The following is a 10,999-nucleotide window of genomic DNA, read 5'->3' on the forward strand; positions in this document are numbered from 1 at the left end:
CCAGTTTACACCAATCAGGCTGAAAAAAATTCGGCTCTACCCAGTCTCTTTCGTAGATAAACAAACTCGGCGGACAGACATGCATCATCGCTCATCGTGTTTTGCGTGTAACATAGTGGCTAGCCCGCGAACGGGCTACCCACAAAAATTGCCTCTGACACGTCAAAAACCCGACCGTACGTACGCACTTTAAAACGTACGTGCCTTAAAACATAACTTAATATACCGGCCTTATATATCTTTAACGTATGATTCTCTAGATGACGCGAGCGTAGCGCGACACCACTAATTCTGCACGGATATTTAATATACATTGATACCCTGAATGCAAGTGCGCGAATTCTCCAAGAAACTCCGAGATACCAGCAGTTTTAATTTAAGAAAACATTACATCTTGACGATGAGATATCCAATCGGGAAGTTTGAAAGTGACCAGGCATTAAATTATGAGGTTCACTCAAATTCTTTTCATATTATAGTATAAAAGCCGGGGTATTCAAGTTTGCGTGTACCGCGCGTGGAAACTACGCGAACAATCAACTTTTTCTGTGCTTGTCAACAAACTGAACGCAAAATTCCAAATTTGGTACGAAAGCAAGTTTTAGGGCATACCCCCAAACGGCTGGGGGATCAGCAAGCGGCATAATAACTGTCTTAATACCACTTCTAGAATATCTCAGAATGCTACAAGTTCGGCAGTAAGCTTCTGCTAAATTGTGTTTAAATATGTTTAAAATGTTGTTGATATTACTTATCGTTGTATATAATATTAATATAATTATAGAAATAATTATTTATCTTGTTTGGGCACCTATGGCGAGGAGCCCTGCATGCATAGTGCAAGAGACTCCCCATTGACTATAATTTATATAAACAGTGGCCATGTTTGTATTGGCCAATTTTTTTTACATGCTATTGAGTTGAACTTTGTACGGATGTAGCTAAAATCATAACACTAACTGATTAAAGTACTCATCAAGCTTTTTTGTTTTATGTTTTAATACAAAACCTCCGTCCACCCTTCGAATATATCATCAAGGTCCATGATTATTTTCACATAGCCACAAGGGGTATGGTTGTGATGTGATAACTGATTATATCGTTTAAAATCCTTCCACTTTATCATATAAAATCGTGCACTAACTAGATTAGCCATAATCAACTGCTGCTAATTTTCTGTTATTTGTTTTTAGAAATGAAGAACTTGTTCGAAGTCTTAGAATCGAGACCAGATGTTAGGCTTTCAGGCAGAGAGAAGGAATTGTTTCTATTTTCATTAAATAAATGCATACTGTACTAAAAAACGGCAAAGTCGAAAAACTCGCAATCGGCACCATATTACCATCGCCAAACCACGGATTCGGCAGTTATCGATCGATTTGCCGTCGTGAATTTTAGAAGTATGTTAATGCCCCAATGTAAACTCTCGTTCACCCAATCGCCTCGCTTCCATGTTTACTTGTTACAACTTGGCAACGGACACGTAAAGGTTGTATATAAATGTAAATTCTCACGGTATGTTAAAATTCAATTTATATTCTTGTTCATCATTGACAGAGACGTGAAACTGGGCTATGTTTCTTTTATTATTTATTCGTTGATTAGCTTCATGCAACAGTCACGCATGCACACACGAGACATACATGAGCAAACATTGCACACGAAAATTTGTAAATTTGTTAAAATTGTTAAAGCTATTGATATTCAGAAAACTCAAAATATTGCAATATTTCTTTTATCAGCTATTTGAAACGCAGTGAATCGTTTTACAGTATCTCTTTTTAAGCATGCCTCGACATCGACCTACTCACTCAACATTGCATCCTCCCTGGGTCTTACACTATTTCTCTATAAACGGTCATGATACAAATTTAACCACAATTGAAAAAAGCACATGTATTTTAGAGTCAATGAAAACTAGTAGTAATAGTACCCATGCATATTATGATATGCGAGAAACACTGCTGATGTCCAGTTTTTATTTCTTCTTTTATTTTAGACCTTTAAAGGGTGTTTACGAATATGCTATCATTCGGCACTTGATCCTCTCTTTCCTAATCCAAACAACAGGCATGCCATGGGTGGTTCATGTAACAGGATCGAGAGTCATCGCAATTGTGGCGACCTTCCGAACAACCCTCTCCTGGAATTCCCTCGAGGTATTTTTCACACTTGCACTCTTCGTCGTTTTCACATTGAGATATATCGGCTGAACAAAAGAGGCAGAATTACAATGTTGCCCGTATTTACATTCGCGATGGAATATATGCTACCTAACCACCATATATACCACCTACTAAGCCGTCCAAGAAACATCATGCGAAGCAAATGGAATGAAACCTTGCAATATTTCTAGTATTTGTTCCTATTAGCAACTATAGTCTATAAGAAGACAGGAACTCTCACCTGCTGAATCTTCAAATTTATTTTCCTCATTATTTTTTACTTCAGATTCAATTTTCGATGGCTCATCTCTCTCCGATTCAGCTTCTTCCTCGTCCAAGCAGCAGGCATGCCATTGGTGGTTCATGTTACAGGTTCGAGAATCATCGCAATTGTGACGACCTTCCGAGCAACCCTGTCCTTCAATTCCCTCGAAGTATTTTTCACACTCGCAATAATCTTCGCCTTCACGTTCACATTGAGATATATCGCCTGAACAAACGAAGCAGAATTAGCTACATTGTTGCCCGTATTTGCATTCGAGATGGAATATATATATATATATATATACCACTAATTCTGTAGCGCGCTATACTTCCTGCTAGAAGCAAACAAACTATAGAACGTAGCCATATAGTCAGCAAGTGCTTAAGCGTGGCCTTGCATGCATGCTTGAGTGTTTTGAAGAAGGCATGTCAGCACATTTTAACAAGTGCTCAGGTTTAATCGACGATTTACTCGAAGATTCTACGATTTATCACGTTAAGGTTTCTGATATTTGTAATGACGTATTTTTTATAGAATAGTGTAATGTTGTATAACACGAAGTGTCAGTTAAGTTTATAACTTCGCTTTAAATTATTTTACGGATCAATTTCAGCAATTTGTGCATGTAGACCGCAATGTGATGCCATTTTTTGTTCACGTGTGCATGTCTTAGTTATCACATGTCTTAGTGTGTGATTCACGTGTGCATGTCTTAGTTATCACATGTCTTAGTGTGTGATTCACGTGTGCATGTCTTAATTTTCACATTGTCTCTGCCCTCCCATGCAAGTATGCATGAAGAATTTATACCATGATAAGCCTATAATTATACGCTTTAGCATGTGACTTTGCGACACTAGTTAAATGATTCAAAAACAAATCATAGATGATGCTGTAATGCATGCGCACTTAGCGGGCCTGTTACTTAAGCCTCGCCCTTTTGTTCGCCATTAATCACTGAACAAAAATTGTGCCATTTTGCAGCTAAAGCCGCCTATTGTGACATGAAAAAGGCATGCCAATAGCGAGTTCAAAGTTGGGCGTTGTTATAATGTTATCAGGTAAACGATTTCCAATAAAATTTTAATACTGTTGCATATTATAATTACATATTCGATTAATTTCCTTGAATTTCCGGTGTAAAACGAGGATTTAGATCTCTCCAATCTCCATATTTATCGTAAAATCAGAACATGTGAACAAACTAGGTCACTGGAAACAAAGTAATATATAGTGTACCTCGCTAAAGCAATGAATATCGACATACCTTGGTCGTAAAATCTGAACAACCTGTCCCAAGTTCTCGCTGAGGCGAGCACCACCAACAACAACACAAGGAAAGAAGCTATTTCAACTTTCATTCTCCCTTTCTTTTTGCCTATAATCAATAAAGAGAGCATAATATTATAACCCTTTCATCCCTTTGGCAAAATTTACACTGGTTAGATGTAGCTTTTAGGCTCGGTAGTGTATTGTACTCTAAAATATATGACCAATTTAACGCATGCAGTAGAATACCATCAGTGTAATTTCAGGAAGGAAACGCTCTTCGAAAACCCATGTATTTATCATGTATATAAATGTTTTATATTAACGCTATGAATTACGACTTACTTTGTTCTCCACTGCTAGCTAGTTAGTCGCCTTCGGCTGATTCTTGTGAATGAGACTGCAAGGTGCTGTTTTGCTGTTTTGTGTCCTCCGTACGATAATTCGACGCATGAGAAGGTAATAAAGCTGAACGGTACCGCCTATCGCCCCCTTGACCGGATGCGTAATCACTTGCAAAGCGATGTCTTGACTCCTCTCAAGCATGTCACGATCCCTCCCGCTCACACAGCATGAATGGGAATTTGAACTTAACAATAATAAAATAGGACGATGTCTGTTGCAAAAACTAGCTATATTATAATTTTATGATAAAAAAGAGTCGAGCTTTTGCATTTGCTCCGGCATTTTAAATCTAGAATCATGCACGTATGGCCGACCGCCAAATAGTTTTGACAGGGGAAAAAATTGATTAATTATTCCGCGGAATTATATGCACGGCAAGCGAGGTAAGGCCTGCTCATTGTGCGGGTTTCTTGCCCATCTTGCGGGCAGCTGGGCCTTACCTCACATGCAGTGCATGCTTCCGCCTATACTATGCGGAGATTTTAAGTAAATGAAATCGTTATATTGATCACTCTTAAAATATTAGTTCGCGACTCTTGCTCCAAAATTTCCAAAACCATGGACACTGTATTATTATTACTATTCGCGAATATTTTGAGAAGGTAAACGTATATTACAATTTAAACAGGTTATCAACGCGTACCCTAGCTCCTCTTACATAATATTAATCCAATAATATAGGTTTTAAACCACACCAAATCTATTTATAATAGTCTTTCATTAACTTGAAATGTCAAGCGCCAGATCGCCTTGACGTTGTAGATTTTATAGCATCCGACATAACTTTACTCTGCACGCGGTCGGTATTTTTGAAAGTCCAACCAATCTTTGTGCCAGTCATTGGATATTAATCGACCAGCGGAAGCGTTAAGGCGCGAAGCCCTAAGCAAGCATTATAATTATCTCTTCACAGGTATTGAGTCCCTCATAGAGCCAAAACAAGCATTATATAATATAGCCTTATTGGGATAAATTTTTGTGCGACGTGTTGCAGCGATAACAAGAAACCCGCACAACAGACAGCCCTTAACTCCCATGCACATGTGCCTATCAGTAGGATGATAGGATGCTTAGCTTCGAGTTTTATAGAAAATAATTTATCAGTGACCATTGCTTGCCTGAGCAATGCTTCGTAGGATTCCTCAAAGTGATTTTCCTATAACTGGGCATGTTCATTATCTGCGAAAAAAAAATTGTGTTATAGCTGTTCTTCGTAGTTTTACTGGGCTATTAGTATTATATTTATATTTATATTACGATTACCGCCTGCATGGTTCATCAATTGCAAATAAGCTGCCTAATGTTCAGCTGTGTCTGATATTTTATCGATGTTATCGATGTTTCATCGATGTTTTTTATCGTAATGGCAAATTTTCTTTCATAATTATCTATGATAAGAGTAAAAGATCAGTAAATTATTTCATTGTGAAATGTATAAAATAGAAATATGGTACATGGAAAATATGGGAAGTAATCATAATTATTTACAGACAAGATTGAAATCTCACCATGAAATTGCGGCAGAAATTGCATATATATGGGCGCTTTCCAAAAAGGTCTTATTTTGTATTGAAATTCAGTATGTGTTAGAAATAAAGGGGTGAAACTGCATTTTCCGGGCTAGGGAAGTGTAATGATGTAAATAATGATAAACTTGATGCAATGCATCCTCTTGAAACACTCCAAAAAATACCAGTAATCTGTCTGTAGTGACATTCAACAAGACAGGCCGTTTTTACCGTATCAGGAAACCGCTCTAGGTAAACAGGCCACAATATCCAGTTTGCAATTTCACCTAGAAACTTTGTGGCAAACTAATATTGATGAAGCCGTTAGTCTCACTGATTGCGGGTCTTGTAGCCGAAGAAAGTTTATAAGTGAAAGCAGAAGATTAATTTTGTAGGCACTCCAAAAACAACGCAGGTTAGCTTAAAACGACTGCTATTTTTAAAAGAGGAATGCCCGAGAAGTTGTGGAATCGGTAAATATGAGACGAATATATGAATATACACTCCCACCCAACTATGCTTCTAGCTACGGCCCTGTTGCTCGAGTACGCTTAGAATGCATATATTCGCATGCAAATACTTGATAGAGTACGCGGCAGTACGCATAATAAAACGCACCAATTTTACATCTGTTGTTAACGTAACGTGTCGTATGGCAGAAAGCAGTCCTCATGTACCCGCAGCTGCAGCCTGCATGAAGAAACTGAAAGTTGAACAATGGACGCCAATATCACATTCAGTCACATGCGACCACGTTTTATTTCCATTCATGATCAAAATTTAGATTAGCCGCGTGGGAGAATAAGTAATACAAATTATATAATTTTTTTGTAAAAATTATCACATAGGATTCTAAGGTTCTCATTCTTACTATAAATAGTGAGCAGTATAAAATTATATGGCGGTAATGCCGGGAATAAGTGAAGGTAAATCAATTATTAATTATGTTCTTATTCACTGCGTTTAACCGAACATAAAACATTTTCTGCTTAAATCATCTTAATAAACAAGATTACAGAAGTTATAGCTGGTATTCTCAGTGAATCCAAACAGATCGATTTAATGTTATCCAAGACTGAATGGATATAAATTAACTACGTAATATTTACACCGAGTCTCATACAACTATTAGCTACAGTTATATTGAATCTCCCCTCCTATAGATTACAGCTAAATGTATTTACAGATTTAAACAATGTGTAATGTCTAACCAATCCGAAGCGTTAAAGCGCGAAGCGCCAAGCAAGCATTATATTCCTTCATAGGAATTGCCAAAATGACAGCGTTGCCGTTTCCCTTGTCGCGGCGACGTGTTGCAGCAATTTTTCATCTAGTCTGCACCGGCCTTTTGACCCCTATCTGTAGTGACCCAGCTGCCCGCAAGAAACCCGCACGAAAGGCAGCCCCTACCTCGCATGGAGTGCATGCTTCCGCCTATTGTAATATGATTTTTCTGTCCAGCTTTTGGCAATCAAAGCGCAATCCAGAAACAGCGCCAACCAGATAAGTGTGCTTTCCGAGGATTGATAAGTGCGCCTCTCGGATAAAAGAATGCTTAGTTTCGAGTTATTATTATAGACAAGAATTCATTAGCAATCATTGCCTGCCTGAGTAATGCTTTGTAGGACTCCTTAAAGTGATTTTTCTAACTGGGCATGTTTTTTATCTGCGAGAATAGCCAAAGAATCCTCCCCAATGGCTCTTCATTTGATAGATGTATTCTACGAGTAATTAATTAATTATATGAATCTCCTGATCTATGATAAGAGCTCGTACTTGAATATTCGTAACTAATTCAGTCGTTCACATCTGTCAAAAGAAGAGAATCGAACCATAAAATCGCAGTAAAAATTGCAAGTGTAAACAGGCGTCTATTCACGGATTCACCTAGAAAACTTTGTGGTGACTAATGTTTTTGTACGGCTGTTTGTTATTTTTCCTCATTAGCGGAAACTTCTCCTTTTCTCTATAATCTGTAGACCGTTACCCTGAGCAATATAGTTTCCGGAATTCGCATTGTTTTGAGAACTTCTGAAGACGATAGATATTAATGAGCTGTCTAACGTTTATCTGTGTCTGATATTTTATCGAGTTTACAAACTGGAAATTACCGTGTAGTGGTAAATTTCTTTCGAGAAATTTACACCCCCCATGCACTGCAAGCGTTATAGCTGTAATCGTTCTTTTACAGTTACCGGCGATTTATATTATAGGGTCTGATCAGAACAAGAACAATTAAATTATTGCAAACATGTTTCGACCCCTCTAAGTACAAAATTTGCGTTTTGCGTATACAAAACTGGGAAAATGACAGATAAAGCAGTTGAACACAGAATCTATGGATATTCTCTTGATCGCGAAACGAAAGACATGAACATCATGCATGAATGTAAAATATTATCATAATATCGATGATGATACTTGCCTTTGTCTGAACTGACAGGGATCGTTTGAAATTTAATAGATCTTTCCCACTTTAGCTTTCAAGCGCAATAATGCGTCACGATAGTTGATTATCAAGGTCAATTTGATTTGTGATTTCGCCATGTTCAGGAGTGATTTAGTTTGAACAAAAAAGCAAAAAGATCGGCAAGGTTTTCTTACAAACAAAATCACTTCTACGCAGAGCGATATTGCAACTCAAAGTTGCTTGACAATCAACTACCGTCACGCATTGCGCGCTTGAAAGCTAAAAGGGGGATAAAAGTCTATTAAGGTGGCTGGAGAAAGTTTCTCGAAATTTTTGGATGCATATTTTAAGATGGTATATTAAGGTGGCTAGATAAAGTATATTTAGTTGCACTCTTGCGCGTGGAAACAACATTAATAACCTCGCGATATTTGTCTAGTTTTATTTTCGAACACACTGCCAAAACCAGCGAGAAACATAAACATAAATCATAGATACTGGCAAAGACCTACGATGCGCAATAGCGTTAATGGCAAGAACACTTGCAACCCAGAAGGTCGTTATTGGAGCAGATCAGACCACCAGCTTAGAGGCCTTCTTAGCGTCTCGCTTAATACCTCTGGACAAGAACCCTGGCGTCAGACCGATTGGGATTGGAGAGGTTCTACGACGGATAAATGGAAAATCATATGTCTTTGCCATCAAACCACAAATCATGGAATGGATAGCGCAGGAGACTTACAGCTATGTGCAGGACAACAATCAGGCTGCGAGGCTGCTGTTCACGCCATGTCGAAGATTTTTGAAGAAGAAGAAACAGACGCTGTCTTACTGGTAGACGCCACCAATGCGTTCAATTCCATCAACCGGAAGGTCATGTTACATAACATTCAGTACATTTGTCCCGCAATGGCTGTTTATACGTTCAATTGTTATGTAACAGGTTTGAGATTGTTTGTGCAAGGTGGTAAAGAAATTGCATCAGCGGAAGGTACCACGCAAGATGATCCGTGAGCCTTGCCGTTATACGCCGTCGCAATTACTCCACTCCTGCTCATGATTAAATCTGATGAAGCCAGTGATGTAAGGCATGTTGCGTACGCGGATGGCCTTAGTGGTGCAGGTAACCTGATGCAACTACGTGCCTGGTGGGAGAAGATTGCCGTGCATGGTCCGAGTTTCAGTTACTACCCGCGAGCTTATAAATCCTGGTTGATTGTGAAGCCACACCTGCAGCAGACTGCCATTGAGATCTTCGCTGGAACTAATGTACGAATTTCAACTGGAGGGAATAAGTTCCTTGGAGGATATCTCGGATGACGGAAAAGATAAGTATATTAGTTTTTTAGTTGGTAAATGGTGCCAGCAACTTCACGTTTTGAGTGAAATTGCCAAATTCCAACCCCAAGCAGCATACACGGCGTCTGTCTCAGGTTTTCGGCACAGATTTACTTACCCGTGCCGTTCCAGGTATCAAGACCGCGACGCAGCTTGTTGACGACACCATCAACCTGAAGCTCCTTCCTGCGCTCCTCGATAACCGTAGCTTGTCCATCCATGAGCGACAATTGGTTTCGCTTCCTGCTCTTATGGGAGGTCTGGGTATTCCGATCTTCAACGACATCTGTGATGAAGAGCATTTGAACTCCACAACCATCTGTCATGTTTTCACAAGTAGAGTCATCCACCAGAATGGTACACCATCAGCAGAACATGGAGATTCCATCCACGATCTTCGTCGTGAGATTGCAAAACATCGTCAAACTAGGAACTCGTTGTTTTTACAGAACTCGAGATCGAGCATGAGTGAAGAGCAGATTCGAGTAAATGACCTCGCCCAGTTGAAAGGATCCTCAGCTTGGCTAACAGCTCTGCCACTAGCTGATGAGAGCTACCTCCTGACCAGTCGTTAGATCTTTTATACAATCTACATGCGTTATCGATGGCCTTTGAAACGCCTTCCATCTTTCTGCGCTTGTTGAAAATCGTTCACGTTGGATCATGCCCTGTCGTGCCTGAAAGGATGCTTTATCCATCGAAGACATAATGAGATCTGTGATCTACTCGCTACTGCTTTCAATGACGTATCTTACGATGTTTCAATTGTTCCTGCATGCGCTTGCTCCTTTGACCAGCGAAGTTCTTCCATCCAGTGCTAATTCAGCCGATGACGCCAGAGTTGACATTGATGCGAAAGGTTTCTGGTAGAGAGGTGAAAAGGCATTTTTTGATATAAGGGTGTTTAACCCATGCGCCTCAACACATCGACGCCAGACTTTGAGCAGCTCGTTTAAAGCAAACGAACGGGAAAAGAAGCGACATTCCTACCAACGGATTGTTGAAGTCGGGCATGGCTTCTTCACACCGGTCAACGTCTTCAGCGCCTTTGGCGGATGCGGAAGAGAGACCCAACACTTTCTCTCCTTCCTTGGTGCGAAGCTGGCTGACAAGAAGAATCATTCTCTATCTATGGTGGTTAGCTGGTTACGACGAAATATCGTCTTTGGTTTGCTTAGAGCTCGCGTAGTGTGTGTTCGTGGCAGTCGAAGTTGGACGCTGCGTCCATCTCATTGGCAAATGACATTACTTTGTCTGAATGGAACGCGAACATTAGCGAGACTAGTTAAGTTGTTTTTGTAAAAAGTCTGTAGAACTTCCAATATAACCAGGGAGCCACGTGGCAGCGTCTTCAAACAACTTAGCATCAAATGTGGTATAACAACTGCCTAAAATAGACAAAACACTTCTCAACGTTTCGATTTGAGAGCCTTCGAATTCGTCAGGAGAGTTAGAGTTACTCACTCTCCACCGTTGCTGACGTCATATAGGTCCTCGCGTTGATGAAAATTATCGCAGGCTCGGATACTTGTTTTGGTTTGTGGGCGGGTTTAAGGCCCTGTCACACTGTTGCGTATGATAGAAACGTATGAGTCGCGTATAAAGATCATTTCATTCATTTTTATACGCACGAAAAAGT

At 39.6% G+C, this 10,999-nt stretch overlaps 1 protein-coding gene across 1 annotated transcript; it reads right to left on the reverse strand.

Annotated features, from left to right (window-relative positions):
* Window positions 1-1,870: 1,870 nt before the first annotated feature.
* On the reverse strand, window positions 1,871-4,299 carry LOC114516964. Its single transcript, XM_028536590.1, has 4 exons — window positions 4,045-4,299; window positions 3,698-3,808; window positions 2,407-2,655; window positions 1,871-2,209 (listed from the first exon to the last, which is right to left on the reverse strand). Exons 2-4 carry the CDS (start codon window positions 3,789-3,791, stop codon window positions 2,055-2,057), a joined length of 498 nt encoding a protein of 165 aa, XP_028392391.1. The 5' UTR covers window positions 3,792-3,808; window positions 4,045-4,299; the 3' UTR covers window positions 1,871-2,054.
* Between the last annotated feature and the right edge of the window lie 6,700 nt (window positions 4,300-10,999).

The sequence above is a fragment of the Dendronephthya gigantea genome, unplaced genomic scaffold, assembly GCF_004324835.1.
Source record: "Dendronephthya gigantea isolate DGI-Jeju-01 unplaced genomic scaffold, DenGig_1.0 000007F, whole genome shotgun sequence".
In the NCBI taxonomy this organism is placed as follows: Eukaryota; Metazoa; Cnidaria; class Anthozoa; order Malacalcyonacea; family Nephtheidae; genus Dendronephthya; species Dendronephthya gigantea.

Bases quoted from the DNA above. Each gene is read 5' to 3' on its own strand.
- LOC114516964 (XM_028536590.1), bottom strand. From the start codon at position 3,791: ATGAAAGTTGAAATAGCTTCTTTCCTTGTGTTGTTGTTGGTGGTGCTC. The intron at 2,656-3,697 runs GTATGTCGATAT...TCGTTTGTTCAG, and splicing joins GTTCAGATTTTACGACCAAG to GCGATATATCTCAATGTGAA. The intron at 2,210-2,406 runs GTGAGAGTTCCT...TCTTTTGTTCAG, and splicing joins TAAATTTGAAGATTCAGCAG to CCGATATATCTCAATGTGAA.